This window comes from Sceloporus undulatus, chromosome 11 (genome assembly GCF_019175285.1).
Source record: "Sceloporus undulatus isolate JIND9_A2432 ecotype Alabama chromosome 11, SceUnd_v1.1, whole genome shotgun sequence".
Taxonomy (NCBI): domain Eukaryota; kingdom Metazoa; phylum Chordata; class Lepidosauria; order Squamata; family Phrynosomatidae; genus Sceloporus; species Sceloporus undulatus.
Genome location: NC_056532.1, coordinates 6,668,829 through 6,694,640, shown reverse-complemented (window position 1 = coordinate 6,694,640; position 25,812 = coordinate 6,668,829). Strand labels below are relative to the sequence as shown.

At 49.0% G+C, this 25,812-nt stretch overlaps 2 protein-coding genes across 4 annotated transcripts; both read left to right on the top strand.

The window, feature by feature from the left end:
* Positions 1-89: 89 nt before the first annotated feature.
* On the top strand, positions 90-9,459 carry TMIGD1 (transmembrane and immunoglobulin domain containing 1). Of its 3 annotated transcripts, none has more exons than XM_042442741.1 (7): positions 90-1,743; positions 3,253-3,339; positions 3,619-3,897; positions 4,037-4,315; positions 4,629-4,732; positions 5,718-5,758; positions 6,593-9,452. In XM_042442741.1, the coding sequence occupies exons 2-7, from the start codon at positions 3,276-3,278 to the stop codon at positions 6,594-6,596; spliced, it is 771 nt and encodes a 256-aa protein (XP_042298675.1). In that variant the 5' UTR covers positions 90-1,743; positions 3,253-3,275; the 3' UTR covers positions 6,597-9,452. The 3 variants fall into 3 exon arrangements, 2 of the variants coding, with proteins under 2 accessions (XP_042298675.1, XP_042298674.1); XM_042442740.1 differs by lacking the exon at positions 90-1,743 and adding an exon at positions 2,424-2,979; XR_006100955.1 differs by lacking the exon at positions 90-1,743 and having other exon boundaries at positions 2,424-3,339; positions 5,718-6,390; positions 6,593-9,459.
* Positions 9,460-10,656: 1,197 nt separating this feature from the next.
* Positions 10,657-23,593, top strand: BLMH (bleomycin hydrolase). Its single transcript, XM_042442734.1, has 12 exons — positions 10,657-10,756; positions 11,693-11,890; positions 12,216-12,325; positions 13,516-13,654; positions 14,172-14,260; positions 14,650-14,742; positions 15,389-15,544; positions 16,199-16,357; positions 16,467-16,534; positions 16,841-16,958; positions 18,589-18,658; positions 22,579-23,593. The coding sequence occupies exons 1-12, from the start codon at positions 10,744-10,746 to the stop codon at positions 22,728-22,730; spliced, it is 1,365 nt and encodes a 454-aa protein (XP_042298668.1). The 5' UTR covers positions 10,657-10,743; the 3' UTR covers positions 22,731-23,593.
* Positions 23,594-25,812: the final 2,219 nt, after the last annotated feature.

The following is a 25,812-nucleotide window of genomic DNA, read 5'->3' as shown; positions in this document are numbered from 1 at the left end:
GAGTTGCACTGGAGGACCTGGATATTCCTAGAGAGAACGTATGAATAAAGCCCGCGAATAATCAAAGCCACAAAAGTGAAAGAGGCAAACATGGAGGGACGAGTGTAGTCCAATATTCGAACCGCTGAGAGAGTGTGATTTGCCCAAAGCCGACCAATGGGTTTGCATGGCTGAGCTGGGATTCGAACCCCGGTCTCCGGAGTTGAGCCACTCTGCCACGGGACGGAAACCAGGACAACGTATGGTCAAGCAACATCGGAGCGTGATCAAGATGGCAGACGTTACGGGTGAAGAACAACACGAGAGCTAGGAGGGGTCGCAAAAGCGCACATGAACGCTGAGCCTCCTGGGAAGGGCACGGTCCTGCCCTTTTCACGGCCAGGACAGGATTCGAACCTTGGCCTTGCTGTTCTCAAAACCGCCATACGCTATTCCAGCACAAAAAGCCAGAAGAACTGTCAGCGGTTTGCCCTTGTTATGGATGCGCCACCGGCGTCTCCCCAACCTTTGGGCCGCGCACAGAAGGTCTCATTAAATCTCACTGGACTTTGCCTAGACGCGCAGGTGGCAAAGCCAAGCGGCCGTGTGCCAAAGCTCCTTCTCCGAGGCCTGTTTGCAAAGGCCTCCTTGCAGCTGGCCTCCGGGGATCAAGGAAGCGAAGCTGGCGAGGGAGAAGGAGGCACCCACGAAGGACGAAGGCCACAAATGATTCCCTCAAGATCATCTCTTTCTCATCACCGCCATTCCTGTCTTCGTCAGATCCAAGCGCCAGCTCTGCTCCACTTCTGCGTTATTCTCACAGTTGGGTTTCTGAAGAGCAAGGCAAAATTTAAAGACATAGCCATGTCAGTCTGTAAAACCAGCACATAGATCTTGCAGCACCTTTGAGACCAAAAGAAAGAAGTTGGCAGCAGGAGCTTTCCTAGGCTTACGTCTATTGCTCCCTCAGATACATTGGCAGAGAACATGTCATACATATTCAAAGATATAGCCGCGCTAGTCTGTAGAATCGGTACGTAGAGATATTGCGGCACCTTTCAGACTCACCGAAAGAAAGAAGTTGGCAACAGGGAGACTGAAGTCTATGGAAGCTCATGCCGCCAACTTCTTCATTTCAAAGGTCTAGTGTTACGTCTTTAGATGAAGTGCGTAGAGAGATCTTGCAGCACCTTTGAGACGCAGGGGTCCTAAAGGCTGTTTGCCATAGGAACTCCACATCCTGCAACAACTCCAAAGAGACCCACCTGCTTTGTACTTAAGACCGCCATGTGCCAATGCTCTGCTTGGGATCGCACATTTCCCATCTCCCCTCTTTTACACCTCTTTGCAAACCAGCCCAAACTAGGTCCAAGCCTAGGAGGCCTGGAAGGCGGAAGGTGAGCTTATCTTGCTCTCGATCGCCCAGCTTCACAGGTGTGTCAAGCTCTCGGTTACACGCCGGACCCGGCTGGTCATGATTAATTGGTTTCCCTTTTTAGTGGCGTTTTAGACGGATTCGCAAGAAGGGCGCTGTGTTTTCGGCCACGGCAGTCTCAAACTAGGTCCTACCAGCTTTTGGGCTTTGACGCAAAGGGCAGAAACTCCGTTGTAAGCAGTTAATCTCTGGACGGCACAGAGGACACACGCAGAGGTTTTCCCGCGTCAAAAGGTTGCGCAAGCTGCCATAACGCTTAATCGAGTTGCACCGAAAGCTCGACGCAGTTTTTGCTGTTTGCTCAAACAGACAGATCCTCTTTTACAAACGTGAGTTTGATACTCAATTGAAGACGTTAAGTGGGCAATCCATTCATAGTCACAGCGCAAAAACACACCCCCCGCAACAAAAACAAATGGGGGGCACTTGGTCAGAGTTTGGAGAGGTTCTTTTACTGGGATTTGTAGTCCTCAAAAGTAACTTCTACTGTTATTCTAGAGAACAGAACCCAAGCATTCCCTGCTTCAGAAAGAACAGCTTCGACTCTTGTCATCTGGCTCCCTCTTGTGCCCATTCCTGTGCCACATGCTGCCATGAAACTGGAGTTTAATTATCAACATAGGTATACAAGACACCAAAATCCAGACTGCTTGACAACGTCCAAGGATTCTTCCTCAGTTTGATGGCGGCTGGATGCATTTGGAAAAGGCACTATGGCCCCATACAGACTGCCCCAATAAAGCTGCTTTGGATCACTTTGGATGCATGCTGCTTAAATGATGCTTGTGTCCTAAGAGCCTGGAAGCTGCGCTACAGTTCTTAGGACTGGATCGTGGCTTTGGCGCAGCTTCCGGACTCTTAGGACGCATGCATCATTTAAGCAGCACACATCCATAGGGACCCGAAGCAGCTTTATTTTGGCCTGTCTGTATGGGACCATAGATACCTGAGGTCTGGACTGCTCAGCTATGTCACTTTGACCAGTCCTTGACTTCCCCGTCAGCAGAAACTTTGATGACTGGCTGGCTAACAAGTCCTCCCACTGTGAGTTTTTACTATATATTGTATGTTTTGTATGGTGTATTTTGCCGTTCTTATGGTGCGTATTAAATGGTCACATCTATGTACAAGTCACATCTGCGAGCGATCCAGGCAGCCACACACTAAGGATGTCCCTTTGGGTCTTGCTCTTTACCGTTCTCGCTGGTGTCAAAGTGCAAGAATAATGCTCTCTGTGTTAAGCCGGTTGGGTGATGCGCTTGAGGTCAAAACCAAGGCTTGCCCTTTACTGGGAGACAGTTGGTTGCTTGTTACTCATTGCCTTGGCTGAGTTATAAACCAGGGGACAGATCCCATCCCAGTTTCGTCAAGGAGAACAAGAAGAAGAGCCCAATGTTTACCCAGTGAGTCCTTGAAGGGGGTGAGACCTTGAACTCGGCTCATCTGACTCACTTTGTCTTCCATGCTGCAATAAAGCCGTATAACTCTGGGCACCTATAAAAGGGAGGTTTGCGGCTCCTCTCCTTTTCTGGATGAGAACCCATTGGGCAGCGGCTGTTCCCAGTGTAAGTTTGGGAGAGGAGAAAGAGGAGGGTGGGGTAGCCATACTCACTTTACTATAAGGTCTGCTGTCATGAAAGGTCGGATAGGATGCATCCATGACTGTAGAAGCCTTGGCGTTGGTATCTCCCCTTATGAGGTCTGAATGCTGTGGAGTATGGCTGCGTGGAAGAGACGCGGTTGAAGGGGGAAACATGGGTGAAGCGGACTTGAATGAGATGTCTTTCATCTTCATGACGCATGGCAACAAACCCTCTTTGAACACTCTTGTGCCACAGGTCCTGACCAGAACGCATCCAGGATGGCAGGCATTCTTTGCGGAACAGTGCTCTTCACATCAATGCTTTTGCCAGGCCTTGTCACAGGTAGGCGGCATGTGGAAAATGCAGGGCTGGTGCCAGGGTTCCCCGACAGAGCTGTGAGCCGAATGGAGGCTAGAGAGTGGAGGTCATAATAGTGGTGATGGTGACAATTATCTCTCACTTTATTAATGCATTTGTCTCATGATTTGTTGGTTTGCTTTCTATTCACCTCTCTCTCTTCCTCTCCCCCATATATATATATATATATTTAAAGGTAACGAACATTTAAGGTTATTAATACACAACTATTTCTCTCCCCCACCAACAATTTCCCCTGACTAGGCCTAGAGCTGGCGATCAATGGCATCCCTGTGGACCACAAGCTCCCGACGGCGCCTGGCCTGGCTCAGTCCCTCTGGTGCACCGTGCGAAACCACAGCCAAGAGGAGGAGCTGGTCTGGCTCCGGGGGGACGGGGCGGTCAGCCTGAAGGATGGGAACAAAATGAACGCCAGCAACCTCTGCGTCTCCCCGGTCACCGTGGAGGAGAACGGCGTGTCTTTCACCTGCAGGCTGGCCCGCGATGGCTCCATCCAGGTCTCGGTGGTCCTGGACGTCATGTGTGAGTGACCGACGGCTTCTTTCCAAGTCCTGAAGAAGGGCGAGGGAGGTTTGACCTTAGTATGTTAATATGAATAGCTGGTGTTTCCGCACTCTGGGAGCGATGGTGACCCTTTACTGCTGCTGCTTCTTCTCCCCAGTCCCCCCGATCCTAACAGGAGGAGACCCTCCTTCGGTGGAAGAGGAGAAAGATGTGACCCTCGACTGCCACGCAAAGGCCAACCCACCTGCGCAGATGACTTGGCTGAAGGACAACGGCACCCTGGCCCTGGAGAAATCCCGCTACCAGGTCTTCCAGACCAGTGAACTCTTTCAGCTGAAGATTCAGACCGCCCAGAAGTCGGACAGCGGGGTCTACACCTGCCTGGCTGAATCTGCACTTGGGACGGAAAGGAGGAGCTTCCAACTGGCGGTCAGAGGTAATCCTGCGGTGTGTCTTAGAGCTTCCCAGCAGTTGCTCCAGGCCAAGTTGCCTTGCTTGCAGGACTTAGAACGCTCCTATATACATATCACATAAAAACAATGACAAAACTAAAAGAAAAGACAACCAGAAGAACAATGAAAAAGTGGGTTTTAATTTGTAACCTGGACAGAGCTCCACTCTATCAATAAGAAACCTGGCAAGAGAATACTGGCTGAAGGAATCGGGGAGGTGCAATCCAAACAAGGGACTTGTTGGGCGAATACAGTTCATAAAAACATGTCTAACTGAGGCTTTTCTTCCCTGGACAGACAAAACTGTGCCTTTCCCAACGGAGGCGGTCATCGCCGCAGCCGTCGTGGTTTTGCTGACTATCCTCTTTGCCATCACAGCTCGACGGGAAAGGATTTTAAAGGTAAGAAGTGCCCGGCTCCGTTCTGCCAGGCAGCCCTGACCAATGGCCACCCGGCCTCTGTTTAAAAGAACAGAAGAATCTTGCGGCACCTGAAAGACTAAGTTTTATTGGCACGACATTTTGTAGTCATAGGATTACCAAAGGTCTTAAAAGGGCTTGAGCCCCAGCTGAGAGAGGGTTATGGATAAAGATGGGAAAGAGGCTGTATATTTTGAGGCAAGTGGGTTGGGGAAGGAAAGCAGGATATAAACCTAACAAACGAAGTTGCCAAGAATGCATTACGGCGGTGGTTTCAGTAAGTTTGGAGCAGCTGCTCTTTGTACCTGCAGAGTTAGCAGCAGGAGCAATGCAGGGATAACTCTCCCAGTTGACATGCCCCAGGGGCCCTAGTGGCTGGTGGATCCTGGGAGTTGTAGTCCACGAAACAGGCCTCCCCAAGCTCTCCAGGCGTATGCCGTAGTTGTTCATACCATAGGGAAGCTAAACTGGTGCCAAGCAGATTGGTGGCCTGGCCAGCAGAAGGTGCTGTTCTTTTAACAAACTGCCAAGGACAGGAGTCAAATGTCACACTTGCCTGTTTGTGAAAAGGCAGCACTTCTAGAAAGGGCCAGGCACAGCCATTGTGTCTATGCCAGGGATATTCCGTCAGGGGCTCTAGCCAGAATAGCCAATGGTGACGGATGATGGTGCAAAGTCCTGGCACATGCCGTGTTTTCCGCTTAGATGATGCGCAGGGGGAGAGACGACCTTTGGGGCTCAAGCATTTGGTGATGGGTGCCTATAAGACTTTAACCTGAGCAAAATGGCCCACCATCACTTCCAGTCTAGGTAGCAATTGTGGGAAATGTGCTACAAAGCCCAAAAATGATTTAGTTGTGAGCAATCTGTTTTAGATCAGATTAGTTGGCGTTGGGGGGAAGAAAGGAAGTATGATTAAAGTCTCCGTACTTATGTGTCTTTTCTCTCCCACCTCTCTTTTTTAAAGTGCTTCAAGAAGCCAAGCGACTCGCCCAGCAACACAGCCCTGTGAGTGTTTCTGTCGCAGAAGGCTCAGTGCCTTATAGAATCATAGAATCGTAGCGTTGGAAGAGACCCCAAGAAGGGCCCTGATCCAGCCCAACCCCCTTCTTCTGCCATGCAGGAACTCTCCATCAAAGCATCCCCATTGACAGATGGCTATCCAGCCTCAGTTTAAAGGCCTCCAAGGAAGGAGGCTCCACTGCACTCCGAGGAAGGAGTGTCTTCCGCTGTCGAACAGCCCTTTGTACCTTTGTTCTGAACTCGGTTTAGCCTGGCTCCCAACATGGCAGTGGGGACAATGACCTTAAGGCCAAAAAAAAATCCCATGGTTTCAGTTTGCAAAACAAATATGATCGTGTTTGTGCAAGAGACCTTTAGGAAGCCAATCAGACTCGCATGCTGGGTCCCTGAAGGACGTGTCTCCCTAGAGGAACTTGACTGAGCCTTAAAATCTTAGGGAGCGGCCCTTCTCCCAGTCCTTCCCAGTCATCGAAACAAGGAGTCCTACTGGTCTCTAGATCTCTTCTCGATGGCTGCTCCCAGACTCTTGGAGGCTTCCCTTGGGAGGCCAGCCTGGCTCCCTCCTTGCTCTCCTTCCACTGGCAAGTTGAAGCTTTCCTTATGCAGCAAGCTTTCCGGTATTGACTGAATTAAATCATTCAATCTCCGCTAGGCAGCATCCTCTGGGACTGATCTGTTTGCCCCTTGCTTTGGATCAGCCTCGGATGGCTGTGCAAAATCTCTGCTTCCCTTTCCCTGGGGCGCTTGGTATAACAACTTGGCATTTCAGCATTGGTTATTCATCTTCCATTTCTAATCTTGTTGTCTTCTTCTTTTCAGCTGAAGGCATTCTTATCTCAGAGCCACTGTCATTGCCACGGATCGCAGGGCTTTCCTTGCACGGACCCCATACATTTTATTCTTCCAAGATGATCCACTGTCTACTATGGGACTGCCGCTCCTCTTTTGTATGGCTTACCTCTGTCGCTTGCCCTCTCATTCCCTCCTCATTTGGGAAACTGCGGCCGATCAGAACTCAAATGTACTAATAAGATAAAAGCAGAGCTCAGGGATGTTACTTTTTGGGTTGGCATCTCCCAGAATACCCCAATCGGAGTCTTCATCCTGCCTAGTAACTTTCCCAACCTCGGAGTAAAAGATTAACCGGGGTGTTGCCATTCGACCCAAGTTGTAAACATGCCGCTCAGTCTGTTTGGCTGCCAATGCCTGTGGGAACGAGGACTCGGGAGGCATTTCTTCTTCCCTCCTGGCATCAGGCCACTGGCATTTCCATTTTTAATCAGGCCTCGGAAAATGCTTAAAGGAGCTTCTCTGAATAATTTTGATTGACTCATTAAGCGATTGGCTCACACGCGCCCTTGGCTCTCGGTTTATGCGCCTGAGTCACCCACATTAAATGCTTACCAACTAGTTCTCCGGTGCAGGTGGCAGGGGAGTTTCTAGGCCCTGCCCTGACCTTGTTTTTAAGGAGCTTTTTAGGACACTTTAGGGTGCATCTACAACATGGAAGCAATGCAGTTTGGGACCACGGAGTGCTGTAGCCCCATCCTGTGGAATCCTGGGATTTGTAGTTTCATGAGATCGTTAGCGTTAAGAGCGCTGGCGCCTCCCAAAACTACAGAACCCAAGATTTGGACTGGATGGCGCTTGTGGTCTCTTCCAACCCTATGATACAGTTAAAGTGGCGTCAAACTGCATTATTTCTGCTGCGAGAACCAGTGTGACACTGTGATTTGAGTGCTGGACTATGACTCTGGAGACCAGGGTTCAAATCCCACTCAGCCATGAAACCCACTGGAGAACCTTGGGCAAGTGGCACACTCTCAGCCTCAGAGGGAGACAATGGCAAGCCTCCTCTGAACAAATCTTGCCAAGGAAACCCCTCTTAGGGTTAGTTGGAAACGACTTGAAGGCACACAACACACACACAGAGTCAGATGCACCGCAGCAGCAACCCTGTTTTCAGGTACTCCCTGAAAGGTTTCTTCTGCTGTGGGCCAAGCTACTGGTGTTAAAGACAGCAGTGGAGCCAGCAGGGGGGAAAAGAGCTGGCCACCTTTTCCAGCCACGCTCCTTTCCACAGCCACTTCCTCCTGGTTTACGCAGAGACCCACCTGCCACTAACCACACACACGTGTGTAAACCAGTTGTCAAAACAAGGAGAGCCTAGCCTGACTGCATTCTGTGGTGACCTTTGGGTCATGCCTCCTCCAAGGGCCAGGAAACCTCACGCATTAGAGCTGACGCAGAGTCTCCCCGCTGGCATTAGCAAAGGCCGGCTCGACACCAAAAGAGCAATGCAACTGTTTCCCCAAGGAATTTGGCTTGCGGAGCCTGTCCTGCCAGTAGGTTAACAGGTTGGCCGGCTCTCCTCCTCTCCTTCCGTCATCTGCACATGCCCACCTACGCACATGGCATCTTTTTTGGATGCCACATAGGCTTCCCTTCCACTCTTGCCTGGCAGCAGTGAGCCAATCTAGCAGGGAAGATTACATCCTGAGCGTAAAGCAGGGCGCAATATCAAGATCAAAAAGTCTTTCTGGACTCCACTTCCCGCAGAAAAGTTCCTTTTTCCAAGCTCTGGACCTAACTTTGCAGATATCTGCAGGGAAACACCAACCAAGGGTTTTGCACTTGTTGTGGGAGATAAGCTATGTGTAAAAACATGTGACAGTTGTGATAAGGGCTCCATTTACACTGTAACAGCGGCTCCCAAACTTTGATATTGTGGACTTCAAGTCCCAGAAGAAGCCCCAGCCAGCTTGGCCAATATCTGGGGAGCTGATTTGGAGACCCAAAGTTTGGACGCTCTTGCTATAGAAACTGTGCAGTTTGACATCACTTGAACCTCCATGGTCCATCCGGCAGAATCCTGGGATTTGTAGTTTGGTCCGGCACGCTTTGGCAGTGAAGGCTAAAGGCCCTGTAAAACTACACATCCCAGGTGGGATTCAATAGGATGGAGCTACAGCACTTAAAAATAGCAGTGTCAAACTTGCATTGTTTCGACAGCGTAGATGCACTCCATGACATCTTCCGTCTTAGCGTTCATTGCAGGAATTGATAAGAAAGCTGCCAACATCTGTGGCCAACATCTTCTGAAATCTGTTTTGTACGTTTGTGGCTTTTTGGGCTCCTTTAATATAAAAATTAAAGTGTTCGGAAATGATCTGGTCTGCGTATTGTAACAGGTTTCTTTTAGTACCCTGCCCTTGTTGCTGTTGCTCTGTAACGCAAAGCGGTCTCAGTCGGTCCTCCATCTTTCTTAAAGGTCCTACATTTCAGGCTAAATTTTATCCTACAACTGTCCTACGTTTTGGTCTAAATTTTGTCCTATGTTTTGTCCCAGTTTTTAGCCGGGAATGATAGCAACCCTATTTGAGAGTTGGATTATGTATGGCTTCTAAGAAAAGAGAGTCGGATGGTGAATGCCGCCCAACAAAAAGGCTGACCCAGTTTGCATCCCTTATAATTGCAATCTCCATCAGCCACTGAATATGGAAGGGAAGGATCAGCAATTCCAATGGGAGGGAATTGCACCTATGTGAAACTTTAAATGGAAATGAAGGCCCTCTTCCTCCCTGAGGAGCGTTTTACGAGGCCGAAGGTGTGGTTCAAGGAAGATCGATTTAGTATTTAAATAAGGAGTAGTTAAATAGGGAGGAACGTGCAAAACACTGTTCGGGATTGGTAGTTTTGTGAGAGATTGAGCCCTGGAAACCTGGGTTTTGTAGTTTGGCGAGAGATTTAGAATCATAGGCCTGTTACAGACTGCCAAAACAAAGCTTCATTGGGTCTATTTGGAGGTATGCTGTTTAAATGATGCCTGGGTCCTAAGAGTCCGGAGGTTGCGCCAAACCCACGCTCCATTCCTAAGCACTGGAGGGCAGCTTTGGTGCAGCTTCCGGAGTCTTAGGACCCATGCATCATTTAAATAGCATACCTCCAAAGAGACCCAAAGCAGCTTTATTTTGGCAGTCTGGAACAGGCCATAGAATCATAGAGTTGGAAGAGATCCCAAGAAGGGCCCTGATCCAGTCCAATCCCCTTCTTCTGCCATCAAAGCACCCCATTGACAGATGGCCAGCCAGCCTCTGCATAAAGACCTCCAGAGAAGGAGACTCCGAGGAAGGAGTGTGTTTCACAGTCGAACAGCCCTTACTCTTAGGAGGTTCCTCCTAATGTTGAGCTGGAATCTCTTTTCCTGCAGTTTGCATCCATTGCTCCATTGTGTCCTATTCTCTGAAGCAGCAGAAACCAAGCTTGCTCCCTCCTCAATATGACATCCCTTCAGATACTTAAACAGGGCTATCATATCACCTCTTAACCTTCTCTTCTCCGGGCTAAACATCCCAGCTCCCTAAGTCTCTCCTCATAGGGCTTCATGGTTTCCAGACCCTTCACCATTTTGGTCGCCCTCCTTTGGACACATGGCTCCAGTTTCTCAATGTCCTGTTTAAACTGTTTTGCCCAGAACTGGACACAATATTATTCCAAGTCGGTGGGGCCTGACCAAAGCAGAATACATCAGCACTATGACTTCCCTTCATCTAGACACTTGATACAACCTAAAATCGCATTGGCCTTTTTAGCTGCCGCATCGCACTGTTGGCTCATGTTCAGCTTGTGGTCTACTTGGACTCCTAGATTTAGCCTCCTCTGCCAGGAAGCTCTGGAAACCTGGGATTTGTAGGGTTCTCTTGTAATAGATTAAGATGACATCCAACGCATGGGATTTGTAGTTTTAGTTCTGCCATGTAGATACGCCTTATGCTATTAAAAAAGAGAGGGGGGAAAATGGGAGCGGCTCCTTTAAGAGCTTCACAGGCGGAGGAAGAAAGGAAAGGCCCCCTTTTGGTCCCTTCCCTGCCACCGTCGTGGAGGCGACTTCCTACTTCCGGCGCCGTATAAAAGCCGCTTCCGGTGCTGGCGCCCGGCTCTTCTGTTCCTGACGCTGCCGAGGCCGGAGAATGAGCCTCCCGGGTGAGAGGCGGGAGGGGCGCGTTGCCATGGGAACGGCGGGGCCTACCCTGGGGACCGAAGCCTGCCCTTGCGTTGCCATGGAGACGGAGGGGATTTCGGGGCCCTTCTGCCCTTGGGGGCCCCTGGGCATGTGCAGAGTGCCTGCTCGCTCGCCTTGCAGGGCTCAGCCTGGGTTCTCAGATGCGGGCCTCTCACTGGAGGATGAGGAGGGTGATCCTGAGGATGCGCAGATGGCTATCCAGGCTGAGGCTGCTTTATGGCTGCATGCTAGGGAATTCTGGGAAATGTAGGTTTGGGGAGAAGATGGAGCCTCCTCTGTCATGTAATAAAACTACAGTTCCCAGGATTCCCTCGCACTGAGCCAGGGCAGTGAAAGCCGTCTCAGAGTGGAGTATTTCTGCAGTGGGTTTAGGACCTTGGACAGCTTCAGTTGTGACTGTTATATTGATGTGTGTGTCTGTGTACATATATATATATACACATACATACACATATATGTGTGTGTGTGCTTATATAATGTACACACACACACACATATACATTTGTTGTTGTGTTCCTGACTTACGGTGACGCAAAGGCAAACCTCCCATTGGGTTCCCTTGGCAAGTTTCTTCAGAGCAGCCTTGCTATCCTCTGAGGCTGAGAGAGTGTGACTTGCCCAAAGTCGCCCATTGGGTTGACATGTCTGAGTGGGGATTCGAACCCAGGTCTGGCCCTGGTCCAACATGGAAACAGTGCTCTGAGAAGGGTAGCGTGGCCTCTGAGCCTGTTCTGGATGCTGGAATTTATTCATTAAAGTCTAATAATGATGATAATGATGACAATTTAAAGCGCTCTCAAGACAGATGGCTTCTGAGGTGTGTTTTGGACCCGAGTCCTGAGTCTCCGCTACGCAACTGACGTCCTCCCCTCTTTGCGTTTGCTTGGGTTTGACAGGGTTAAGCCTGAAGAAGATCGAAGTCTTCTGCCAAACCCTGAAAGCGGAGCCGCGCTTCCACTTGGCGCAGAATGTGGCGACGTGCGCCGACCCGCTGGAGCTGTGCCTGGAGCGGAGCGTGGTCCAGGACACGCTCCAGGTGTTCCAGCACGCCATCCCCGCCGAAGGGAAGCCTGTCACCAACCAGAAGAACTCAGGTAAGGGGCCATGTGTTCCTTCTGCACCAGGGCTTCGTAGCGGCTGCAACTGCGCTGGAGACACAGTCTGGTTTGGCACCACTTGACCTCCCGTGGCTCCATGCAATGGCATCCTGGGAAGTGTCATTCGTTGTGGCGCCACCCAGCATTTGTGGTTGTGTGCCTTTATGGGGACCCTGAGGTGGATCAATCGAGCAGCTTTCTGGAGCTGAGAGTGTGTGGCTCACCCAGTGTGTGGGTTTCCATGCCTGAGCTGTATTTTCAATGCTTGCGTTTTATTATGTTGCCTTTTCCGCCTCTCTTCCGCGGTGCCTTGCCACTTCAGGACGCTGCTGGATTTTCTCCTGCCTGAACGCCATGCGCCTTCCCTTCATCAAGAAATTCAACATCGAGGAGTTTGAGTTCAGCCAGTCTTACCTCTTCTTCTGGGATAAGGTTTGTGCGGGGAATCCTTCCTTCTAACACGGGAGGCTATTGTTACCGTTGTTGGTGGCGGCACCCGTACTTTCTTTCACAGAACCGTAACATCTTAGAGCTGGAGGAGGCCTCAAGGGCCACCGTTCCAGAAAGATGCCCACCCAACCTCTGTTTAAAGACCTCCAAAGGAGGAGAGTCCAACAGATATCATTAGGCGTGTTCCTCTGCCGTTTATCATTTGCACAAATTACAATGCAAATCACCGTTGGCAGAACCGTACTGCCAGGAATGGTGTGGAAAGAGGATGTGAGCGGAAGAGGGATTGCAGGGCGGGTGTGTGTAATCTTCTCTCGTAATAACAGAATTTGCTGATGGAGTGATAGGATCGGCAGAAGAAAACGACTTCCTTGCGTAGGCTGTAATTCATCTTTGGGAATTTGCTGCCACAAGGGCGACCAAAATGGCAGAACCAAGCCCTGGGAGGAGAGGCTTAGGGAGCTGGGCATGTTTAGCCTGGAGAAGCGGAAGGTTAAGAAGCGCTATGAGAACCATGTTTAAATATCTGGAAGGATTCTGAGGATAGAGAAAGCTTGCTTTCTGCTGCTCCAGAGGCTATTACACGAAGCAATGGGTTGAAGTTATAGGAAAGGAGATTCCACCTTAATGCTAGGAAGCACTTCTGTTCCATGGTGGGAAACGCTACATCTCCAGAGAGTGTCGGAGTCTCTCTATTTGGAGGCTTTTCATCAGAGGCTGGATGGCCATCTGACTCATGGGTGCTTGGGTTGTGTCTTCCTGCCCGGCAGAATGGAGTTGGACTAGATGGACTTGTGGTCTCTTCCAAATGATGCTGTGGTCAAGGTTGGTAGCTAAAGCTGGCTTGAAAGGGCTAGCCATGGAGGAGGAGCGGTCAGTCAACAGCTGTAGCCAGACTGAAACATACACAGGTGCACACAAGATGTCTGGAGGCAGCTTGCCCCTGAACCAAAGTCATCCTCTGAGCCAAAGCCATCCCTCCAAGCTGTTTTCAGCCTAGGAAATGCCTTCTTCTTGATGAAGGAAGTGAACAGGAAATGTCACAAGATCCATGTTTGTTGCAAAGAAGAGTGAAGGGCCAATGTAGGGATAGCCCTGCGTCAAGGTGAAGCCCAGCTGAGGCTCCACTGACCACGCTTTTGGGCTTGTGACTGACCAGCTTTTCCTCCCAGGTGGAGCGCTGTTACTACTTCTTGGACGCCTTCGTGAAGACGGCGAAGGATGAGCCCGTAGAAGGCCGGCTAGTCCAGTTCCTCTTAGCCAATCCCTCCAATGATGGCGGACAGTGGGACATGCTGGTCAACCTGATTGGTAAGAAGACCAAAGGCAAAGCAAAGTGCCTTTGGTGTTGGTTTGCATTTGGTCGGGGTGGAAGAAGGGGAGCGAGGGTTCAAACCCATAAAGCTTAAGCAACTTAGAATTGCATCTGAGGGCAGTTTGGAACCAAAGCATTGCAAGTAGTGTAGTTACCTGTGAGCAAAGTTTCTTTCCTCTACTAATGACAGCAAAACGGGAGTTGTGCTTCCAACACCTTCTGCGAGGAACTCAGTGCTGTCAGCATGGATTGGCAAGGATGCTTCAAGGTTTCAGGCAGGGCTTTTGGCCACCTCATAAGAGGAGATGCTGCCGAGGATTGAACCCGGGCCTTTCAGACAAAAGGAGAGAGGAATAAAGTGGCACTGGGAATATTTTGTCACGCCAAGGCGCTCCAGGTTGATCTCGAACGACGTGTCCTTCGTCTTAAATCAGTTCTGGGTGTGCAGAGGGCAGAACGCTCTTTCCTTTCATCGCTGATTCCAGACAGTAACAAACATGTGTTTCTTGGCAGAGAAGCATGGCGTTATTCCCAAGAAGCTCTTCCCAGAATCCTTCACCACCGAGGCTTCCAGACGGATGAATGAGATTCTCAACTACAAGGTAACTGAGGTCTTTGGGATCAGTGGGGTTTGCTCCTGGGTATCCCTGAGTAGGGATAGTGATTATTTTCGTCAATGGGTGCAAGGATGAATAACTGTGGCAGTTTCCTTCCCACTGTAAGAGAAAATGAATTTTTCTCTGCCGTTTTCTTGTTACTCTTACTGCTCTACTATTCCTTCCAGCATGGTTTCCTGACCTTTGGGAAACCAGTTTTCTGACCTGGAAAGAAATAGTTCTAATGCCTATCACTGAGTAATAGAGTCACAGCCATGCTCACCATAGGTAAACCCCCATTGCGAACAGATGTGTACAATTTGAGTGTGACCCTTCCAGCGCTCTTTAGAACAACGCGTCTCTTCTACCTGGTGACCTCTCTGTTTTCTGCACAGATGCGGGAATACTGCCACCGGCTACGAAACATGGTGGAGACCGAATGCAATGAGGATGAGCTCTCTGCGGCCAAGGATGCCATGATCGAAGAGGTGTGGTATAGTTTTGGTACACAAAAGGCAGCTTACACATCAAAAAGGTTACCATTAAAAACACAAAGGCGGAATTTAAAGTGAATTAAACTATTAGCCACCTTTTAAAACATAGGCTGCCGCCACACTACAGAATTTAATGCAGCTTGGCACTGCTTTTACCCATCATGGCACCATCTTAGTTCATTATAGCACCAGCGCTCTCTGACAGAGAAAGCTAAAAATCCCAGACTTCCATAGCATTGAGCGTGGCAGTTAAAGTGGTGTCAAACCGGATTATTTGTGCCGTGCGGATCCAGCCAAGGTCTCGGAGCGAGATTTCCACGCTAGAGGGCAGCAAAGATCAATGCAGGAACACATATCAGAAGTCTCATCTCCGTTCTGCTTAGCCTCAAAAGTGCTACTGGACTCCTTCACATCCTTTTCTATTGCATCACTCTCCCTGCAATCCCCTATTTTTTAAAGCTAGAGATCAGCTTGTGGTTCTTTGCACACTTGCGCTACACAAGCACAGTGAGGCAGTCCATTCAGGCCCACAAGCTTTCTGCCCCAAGTTACCAGAGCTGACTTCTGCGGCCAGGCCAAAGGGAGGACTGGGGACTGACCAGGTTCCTCCTTGTGTTTTTCTGTTGTTGTCTCGTGGCAGGTGTTCAGAGTGGTCACCATCTGCCTTGGGAGCCCTCCAAAGACCTTCACCTGGGAGTATTACGACAAAGAGAAGACTTACCACAAAATCGGGCCCATCTCGCCACTGGACTTCTACAGGGAACATGTCAAGCCTGTCTTTGACATGGAAAACAAGGTTAGGCATTGCAGTGAGCGAAGGCAGCCCAAAAGGCTCCTTTTCCACCAAGGTGAAACTTCTCCAGTTTCTTCATCCTGTTCTTGTCAAACATATCTTCTATGGCCTTCTCCTTGTTGGGGCTGCTCTCCCTGTTTAGTGTGGTCCAAAGCTGCAATACAGTGCGCCCGCGCCATACACGGGCGTGCCATACGCAGCCTTGAGCATACACGCTCAAGCCGTGGGGCGGAAGGGGCGGCGCGTCCCATTCAATTGAATGGGCGCTTGTGCCCCGCGCGCGCCTGCACTGCCGCGCACAAGCCCCATTGTTTCCAATGGGGCTCGAGCATAGGCGGAATTCGCCTTATGCGGAGGGATCCGGAACGGATCCCCCGCGTAAGGCGAGGACGGACTGTACAATTGAACACTTGATATTCCTCAAACTTGGCGACTTCTCAGTGGGGAAGCAAGGATGTATTGAGAAAGTGACATTCAGGAGCAGTCTACATCCTGATGCTGGGAACAAATGGGAAATGGCCACCTTCTCCAATCCATACCGCACTCGTGACCCTCCCAAGTTAACTGCTACTGTTAATGTTTGGGATGGTGATGCGGCAGAAAGATGGGGGAATGACCCTCTCAAATTTAGCCTGTGTTCTCCTTTTTGATTCACAGGTTTGCCTGGTGAATGATCCTCGGCCCAAGAACGAATACAACAGATTGTACACAGTGGAGTACCTGGGGAACATGGTTGGCGGGAGGAAGACCCTTTACAACAACCAGCCCATTGAACTCCTCAAGAAAGTGGCAGCAGCGTCCATTCGCGATGGAGAGGTGCGGCCTTTTCCCTACTCCTCTTTTCCATCCCCACTTTTCCCCACAACGGCCTCTGCTTGCTGTCAGAGAGAGTCTTGACCTCTGGTCTCAATTTCACTCTCCTTAGGCAGTTTGGTTTGGCTGCGATGTCGGAAAACACTTCAACAGCAAGCTGGGCATCAACGACGTCAACATGTAAGTTGTGGGCAGAGCTTGGGAAAGATCCTCTCTCTCTCCAGAACATCACTAGTGATCTTGCCGGCTCAAGGATTCTGGGAACTGCAGTCCAAAAAAGACTCTGGCCAAGGGTGGGAAGGTATTGGGGTTTAACAGAAGTTGTTGGGGAGCTGCATTCAAAAGGCAAAAGGATGGGAGGGCTTCATCCCGTGGAAGCCTAGAATTTGTAGTTTGGTGAGGTGCTTAGAATACTCTGCAAGGTCTCTCTAGTGCTGTAATTCGCAGTCTCTGCGCTGAATGTTTCTTTTGTGTGCTCTCCATTAGATTTAATCACGAGCTGGTCTTCGGGGTGTCGGTCAAGACCCTGAAGAAAGACGAGCGCCTCATCTTTGGCGATTCCATGATGACCCACGCCATGGTCCTGACAGCCTTCAGTGAGGAGGTAAACTTCTGCCATGTGGGGAGAAGAGTCTTCCCCTGCCCCGGAAATAGTTGGTGCGGGAAGAGATCCATCCGACAAAATGAGTCTTGAGATCCATAAGCCACAGCCAGGCATTTAGAGTGAAAGCGTTTTGCATGGCAAGGGTCTGGACTAGGTGGCCCTTGGGGTCCCTTCCAGCTCTGAGATTTTATGATTCTGTGAGGTTAGGAATTTGTTTTGATGCCAACTGAACAGAGCTCACTGTCTAAAATAAAGGCAGTCATGAGGGATAATGGGAGCTGCAACATCGGAGGGCTTCAGGATTCTCACATTGGTTCTACAATGTCAGAGTGAGAACGCTCCAAGCCTCCTCCTTCATGAATGCTCTTTATTTGGTTAAAATCAGCAACCGCCCCTATAATGCATTTCCTTCAGATGTTGTATATCCAGAGGCTGTGGAAGAGTTACATTTTTCTGGACTTCAGGTTCCAGAACCCCCCCAACTAGCATGGCCACTGAAGATGCTAGGAGTTGTTAAAAGAAAATGATATTTACATGGTAGGCATCTATCCATCCCTACCACTATTGCCCTCATTTTGTCCCCCTAGCAATACTTAACCACAGACAGACAGACAGAGTGAAAAGGAACCCCAGCTAAACCCATCAGTCACAAAACTTAGGCCTGTTACAGACTGCCAAAATAAAGCTGCTTGGGATCTCTTTGGAGGTATGCTATTTAAATGATGCATGCATCCTGAGAATCCGGAAGCTGCACCAAAGCTGCCCTCCAGTGCTTAGGAATGGAGTGTGGCTTTGGCGTGACCTCCGGACTCTTAGGACCCATGCATCATTTAAATAGCATACCTCCAAAGAGACCCCAAGCAGCTTTATTTTGGCAGTCTGTAACAAGCCTTAATGTCATTTGAAGCTGCTGTCCCTAACCTGAGTGCAACAGACTCAATCCACTGAGAGGTGGGTTGTCAAAACATCTGGAGGTTCTTCATCCTCAAATTAAACATGGAAAGATTTAAAAGCTCAATGATTATTTAAAAACAGTCAGCAGATCCACAACATCCATTAGAGGCCGGTATTAAACTGTGATTGTTCTTCTCTAAATACCTGTTATTCAAACAGATTTCCTTCCTTTCCTACAACTGCAGTTTAATTTTCTCTCCCTGAAAGAGACATTTTAATCCTTGGCAGCATTCAAACAAACATGAAGGTTGTTTGATCCAGTTTAAGAGCTTGAAAATAATTCCATGTAGACTTTCAGAGGTTCCCACCCACCTGCCTACCGCCAGCTTGCCTCAGTTTGGACCCGAGTGAAACTCTGGCTAAACTAAAAATGCTGTCGATGGCTGCCATCGCTCAGAGACCCACAATCGAAACGGTCCAGGGAATGCTTCCAGGCAATTTAGGCAGCTGAATTTGTAACATCCTCATGCAAAGCGTTGCCTTAACATTTGATTTTCTTACGTAGAGGTTAGACTATATGGCCCTTGGGGTCCCTTCCAACTCTACAGTTCTGTGATCTCTGTTCTAAATGCTTTTTAATTTCTCCCCTGGAAGTGCACAGTCCAAATGTAAGTCTGCAATCCTTGGTGGGATTTTCCTCACTGTACACCCCCCCCTCTTCATTTTCCCTTTCTAGGAAGACAAGGAGGGTTGCTTTGAAAAATGGCGCGTGGAGAATTCCTGGGGCGAAGACCGTGGGAATAAAGGTAAGAGATGTAGCTGGTTGCGCAGGGAGCAAAACCTGTGTTTGTGGCACCCGCTCCAAAATGAGGTTTTTTGTGTGTGGCGAAATGCTTGCAAAACATGGACGCTGGTTTGGAGCGGATCCAACCTTTGGGGTTCATGGTGAACAAAGCTCTCTGTGTGCCCTTGCAGCCAACCGGTTGGCCATTGACACGGAGCTGAGTTATGTGCCTCTCTGTCCCTGTTAATTACTCCGGGGTCATAAGGCGGAGATTAGAAAATTCCTGGATGGGGTTTTATTGCAGAGCCAACGAAGGAGGAGAGTAAGTACACACACATACTCTTTCCCACACTCGGTACTCACTTATTGCCTTGCCTTCCTCATGATCCTGATGTAATCTCATTTTGTGTGAGAAACGTTCATTAGCCTTTCTCAAAACAGAGGGCAAAATGCTTGTTCTTGCGCCTTTCAGAGCCAGAGCAGAGGGCCGTTACAGTCCACCAAAACCCAAAGGGTGCAATGGTTCCCACCTCTGCCATACGCTGAAAAACCAGCAACCTTCTAAATGTTGTTGGCCATATTAGCTGGGCTGGCAGGAGTTCAAATCCCAAGAATTCTGGTCCTGGCAATATGGACAGTGTTGAGGAGACCAGATATTTCATTTGGTATCTTTTTAAAAGCATCGCTTTTGCTGTGACAAGACATCAAATGCCTTGAATTTCAAGCAGTTCCTTGCTCTGGAGTTACTAGTAAACTGGGTTTGCATTTTGCAAACAACAGACTTCCATGCGCGGATGGTTCGGGGCGTAAAAGGTTGAATCCCGGCACACACTCAGGGACCCCAATTCTGCGTAATGCTGGCAGCTGCCTTTCCTCCTCCACTCCGAGTTTCTTATGAGACTCAGCAGAGACGGTTTGTTTGCTCTGGGATGGAGATTCAGCGGATGTTCAGAGCTCACATTCTGTGGTTTGAGAGTCAGATTCACTTATTTTCTTAGTATCATTATCTTCCATTTTCCAAGTAGTAGCCTGGATGTTCTGTGCTAGATCATCGTGTCCCCAGTTTCAGCTTTTGGTCTGGTGTTCTTTGTTGCGGTGTGCCTTCAAATCATTTCCGACTTACAGCAACCCTATCATGGGGTTTTCTTGGCAAGATTGGTTCTGAGACGGTTGGCCCTTCCCTTCCTCTGTGGCTGTGACTTGCTCCAAGGCTTCCAGGGGGTTTCTGTGGCCGAGAAAGGATTTGAACCCTGGTTTCCTGAAGTTTTAGTCCGATACTAAAACCATGGCACTATGCTAGCTCTAGGGTTATCCAGAGGTTTGTAATGGGCCTTTTTCCGAGGCTCAGAGGTTCTCCATGACCAAATAACGTCCGTCTCCCAGAGTCCAGTCCAACGTTTGAACGCTACACCACACTGGCTCTCAGTTATTTTATGCCTTTGACTTGGCTCCAAGTTATGGCAATTGTATCTTATGATTTTCTTTGCAAGGTTTCTTCTGAGGTTTGCTATCGCTTGCCTCCGAGGCTGGGAGAGTCTGGCTTGCGCAAGGGAAACCCAGTGGGCTCCTGTGACTGAGCGAGGATTTGAACACCGGTCTCCCAGAGTCACAGCCCAACACTACACCACAGAGGGACTGTGGAAGTAGCCCCATGGTTTTCCACTCCCGCCGGTGAAGAAAAATGTTGTTAAAATGCTTTGTCCCTTCCTGTGTCACAAAATCTCAGGGCAGCATAAACAAGACAGACAACCCAAAACCATTCCGGATTTAAAACAGTGCAGTCATTTAAACAGATTAAAGGGACATTAAACAGATCACCAACTCACAACAGCAGAAAAGGCAAATGCAGTTAAAACCCATTAAACCCACGTTTGCTCCCATGCATCACCCACATCTCCAAGGCTTGAGAATTTGTGTATCCTGAAAAGGGGCAGAGGACATGGGGGGCACAAATGGGGCAGGGGCACAGGTAGGTTTCTCCCCATCCTTTCCTGCCACGCATGGAAAAGGCTGCCTCTGGGCCAGTACTCCACTATTTTTAGTTCTTGGTTTATCCATCCGTTTTATTGGAGTGCTAAAAATCCCGAGTTGCTTTGGCAGCGAAAACACTCTCACACGCTCGCACACGCATAAAAAAAACAAGACCCACACAGCACCCCTGCTGTTAACCGCAAAAGACAAGTCTGAACCACATCAGGCTTTGGGAGTTTAAAAATAGCCGGGCAAAAGGCTCACCGGATTACAGGCATTCCTCAAAGTTTACCTTGTCCAGCCTGCCAAGGCTAAAGTCGATTCCTTGAGCGCCTCGCTTAGTGGCTTGATGTTTTTGTATTATAACATCCAGAGGCCGAGAGGTGCTTCTGTCATGGATGGGACCCAGAGGCGTTTGTCCTTTCAGTGCTGCAACTCTGCTCCTGAACAGGTGGAGAATTTGGTGGCTGAGCAAAGATTCAAATCCTGGTCAGGGCAGCTTTGCTTCCATATACTCTTTTGGAGATGGGAAAATGGAGCAACCCTTTTGTTTAAGGAAGAGGTGAAGAATGAGTGTTAGACTAGGGGTGCATCTATGCTGTAGAAATAATGCAGTTTGGCACCACTTGAACTGCCATCGCACACTCTCAGCCCCAGAGGGATGCAAGGGCAAGTCCCGTCTGAACAAACTCTGCCACAAAAAAACCATGATAGGTTCACTTTACCATTGCCACAAGTTGGAAATGACTTGAAGACACACAGCAACAACGAAATCCTAAACACAGTGTGCTACTTTAATCTTAGGCATTTGTACTTGTATTTCTTTTTATCTCCTTAGCCACCTTGAGCCCCAGCTTTGGGGAAGGGGCAGGGTATAAGGAAAGCAGACAGAGAGCGATAAATAGAGCGATGGGTGTTATCCGGGAGCTGCGACCCAGCGTCCTGCGGGATGGATATCTGCATCCCAGAGTCCTCGCTTCCAGGATAAGATTTCAGGGCGGCTTTGCTTCCATACACCCTTTTGGAGCGCCGCTGGGAAAGTGGAGCAGCGGTTTGGCAACCCTTTTGTTTAAGGAAGAGGTGAAGAATGAGGATGTTAGATTTGGAAAGGAGGCCCGGGGTGGAGAGTTTGAAATAACAAGCCCAACGTCAGCCCTCAAAGAGGGTCGAGAGGGCCGCCTGAAACAACAAAGGCGAGATTAGACTTGGGAGGGCGACAAGTTGCGGAGGAAACGCTGCTCCCTTTTGGCACCGGGAGGTCCAGCTTCTCAGCCCCATCACAGATTTCACCACTTAGCACTGCGACTCCTGTCCTGAAAGCGAAGGCTGGTGCCTCAGCCAGGATTCCTTCCTTTAACCTTTATCCTTTCCAGATTTGTAGCAGGCTGCTGGGTTTGATTCTCATTTGGCCATGAAACCCACTGCGGGACCTTGGGCAAATCACACACTCTCAGCCTCAGAGGAATGCAATGGCAAGCTTCCTCTGAACAAACAGTGCCAAGAAAACCCCATGATAGGTTTGCCTTAGGATTGCCATAAGTTGGAAACAGCTTCAAGGCACACAACACACATATGCACTCCAAACCTGGAGATTTGGACACATTCTTTTCCTCTTTCCTGGAATTGAATGCATACAAACATACACAATGGTGAATTTGCACCCGCGTCTCCCATGTGGGGATGGCCCATGAAGACTGGAGACTTGGGGCCGGGTCCTGAGATGCTCCAATGCTGAGGAAATTGCACACAGAAAATATATTCTGGGATTATCAAGATGTCGTTTTAGGGTGCTCTCCACACACTTCCGCACACTTGGAGACTACCTGATTGAGCTCTGCCCTCTTCTTTGTATCAGTTCTTCTTTTGTTTTAGCTTTTGCTGCGCACAAAGGTATGGTCCCTCAAACTCCGATGGTTGCCCACTTGTTTCCCTCCTTCCCAGGCTGCCTCTAACTGAATCCCTCATTCCCAGGTTACCTCATCATGACGGACGAGTGGTTCTCGGAGTACGTCTACGAAGTGGTGGTGGACCGGAAGCACGTACCGGAGGAGGTCCTGGCGGTCATGCACCAGGAGCCCATCGTCCTGCCAGCCTGGGATCCCATGGGCGCTCTGGCCAAGTGAACTCTGTGGGAAAAGGGATTGGGGGGTTTGCCCACCCCTCCGGCTCCTTCTGCTCAACCTTGAAGCAAGCGTAGTATGTGTGTGTGTGTGTGTGAAGGGTGGGGGGGAGCCGGAGAAACCGGGAGCCGAAATCCTGCGGCCACGATGCCCACGCTTCAGGTGCCAGGATGGAAGAGTGGGAGTCTGTGGCTCTTTGGAAGGAACGGTGCTTCTACAGAGGCGGAGCGACTGATTCATGTATGCTTTGTAGTATGATCCATCGTTCTTTTTTTAATCAAAAAAGAAACCCTGGTTTTAAATGCTCTTATTAGCCCACTTGTTTTTAAAACTCCTTCCGAATCAATTCTTCTGAGCAAACTTTGAGTAGAGAGAAAAAAAAAGGGGGGGGGCATAAAAATGAAGTGAATAGCTCTTTCTTGGGATGGTTTTCTGTTACAATTCTGGGCTGGATTGCTGAGCTGCTAGGCACATTTTCCTTGCAAAATAAGGAATAACCCTAGGGCTGATGCTGTCTGTTTCTCATCCACAAATTTCTGTCTCACTTTGGTTTTTCCCATCTGAAGAATGATTCGAATTCACAGCCTTTTGCCTTGAAACACACTACACTCGTCTCTTTCTTTGTTTCTCTTTCTCTGTTTCTCTTTCTCTCTCTCATTCACTTCCCCGCACCTTTCAGTGAGGCTTAGGAGAACAACTTCCAAATGGATTTTGAGGCTCAGTTCAAGAATGTCCAATTCCCTCCTGAAATGTTTTTTAAAAAGCCAAAAAAAAAATCCTAATAACTGCATTTTATTGGAATGCTGTTGACAACTTACATGGTGCTAATGAAGCGTTTGAATTAAATATACCTGGCTTGAATGAGATTTCGTGTCCCGTGGTGGTCTGTTTCCGACCTGTAATTTGTTGAATGTGGAGGGAATGCTCTCAGCTGAGAAATCCAAGCTGCCTTTGCTTTGCCTCCCTCAACCCTTCTTTGTATAATTTGGCTTCTAGACTCCTGAATGATCTTGGTTGCCACCTTATATGCCAGTATCCTCCTTCAACTGTGGTGCCCAGACCTGGACCTGGTATCAAATAGATGTCCTGTGAAACCCATCCTGATACCTAGGCATTGGAAACTGGGTACAGTGCCAGGTCAGTACACTTTTAGGACAAACTCGTAAAATGACGGGAGTCTGAGAAATTCATTCATAGAATATTCCTGGAGAAGGGAGAGAATGGCTGAATTGAAGGTACCCCAAGAACCATCTAGTTCAACCTGCTGTCAGTACAGGAAATGCACAGGCAAAGCATCCCAGACAGGTGTTTTAAAACGAAGGGGTCTGTGCCACCTTCCAATCTATTCCACTGCTGTGCAGCCCTTGCCATGAAGTCCTTCCAAATGTTTAGTAAGAAGCTCCTTCCTTGTAATTTGAATCCATCGGTTTGTCTTTTAGTCTCTGGAGTAGGAGAAAACAAGCCGTCTCCATCTTCCATAGGGCATCCCTTCAGATGTTTAAGGTTGGCCATCATATCACAGAAGCCAACATGATGTAGGGGACTGGATTCTGAAAGAGGGTTCTAATCCCGCTTGGTCTTGGAAACTGACAGGGCGGCCTTGGGCAAGACACACTCTCTCACCCTCAGGGCAAGGCAATGGCAAACTTGCTTCGTAGAAGTCCTGCCAGGAATACTAGGAGAAGCAATGTGGTAGAGTGGCTTGAGTGTTGGACTAGGACTGTGGGAGACCTGAGTTGCTTGGTCTGGAAGGCCACCAAGTGACTTTGAGCAAGTCACTCTCTCTCATCCGCAAAGGAAGGCAATGGCAGACCTCTCTGAACAAATGTGGCCAAGAAAACCCTGTGATAGGGTCACCATTATGTCAGAAGAAACATGGAAGACACCTCACATCACTTCTCAGTCCTCAAGCTAAACATACCCAGATCCTTCAACTGTTCCACTTAGGGATGGTTTCCCTTCTTGGTCTCCCTTCTCTGGACACACTTCAGATCACCAATATCCTCCTTGAACTGTGGTGCCAAGAACTGGACCCAGGATTCCTGGTAAGGTCTAACCAAAGCAGAAGGAAGAGTTCTCCTTTCCTCGATCTGGACACTACCCTCCTGTTGATGCAGCCCAAAATTGCATTGGCCATTGTTTCCGCCACATCGCACGGTTGGCTCATGTTTGCCTTGTGGTCTACCAAAACCTCTTGATTCTTTGCACATGTCCTGCTGTCAGGTCAGCTGTTAACCTGCTTTGTGTTTGTGTGTTTGATTCCCCTGAAAGTAGTACCTTACATTTATCCCTGATGGAATTCAATTTGTTAGCTTTGGCCTAGTTCTGCAATCCTTGACGGTCGCCGCGAGGTCAAGCGATGGGACTGAGTGGGATTCTGCCTAGCCAAACAAGGCTGTGCCACAACTATGAAACAACTCAAGTCTATATTTAAAGTCCTTTCCGATACACTGCGGTTCCCATCCTGAGCCTTCTCTGGATCCTGCTGCTTGTTTTTATAGAGTTTTAAAGTGTAAATACTTTAACTCATTAACTGCTTTTAAATGTCCCCTTGCAAGAATTGCCCCCCAGTGCTAAAATTAATTTGCCATTCCACGTGAAGAAGAGGCAGGGTTTATTATGAGCATCCCCTTACTTCAACCATATAAGAAGTTGAAGGGACGCTACCAAAGAGCTTCCTTTCCCCAAGCCACCGTTTTGCATGACTGCGGAGTCAAAAACGACAGAGCCAGCCTCACTGAGATGAACTGACTTCAGAGACTGGCACTGTCTCTGAAGTGTGAAGGGCACTGAAGGATGAACCAGAGTTGGCAAAATTCACACAATGACGAAAGGCGGGATGTGGTTCTAGTGAAACATTGCAGCTGTGGTTCAAAAGAAGTGCTGGATGCAGTTGTGACCCAACATATTTGGATCCAAAGCGGGTCGACAGCTTTTCATGAAGGCGTCTTCCTTGATGGAGCCATCAGGTACTTGACCTCAAGAACAGACGCTTCATTTTTAAGGTTATGAACGTTGAGAGGCAACCGTAGTTGTTGCATGTGCCAAAATCTATTTCCCACTACGCATTTAATTTTTGTACTGC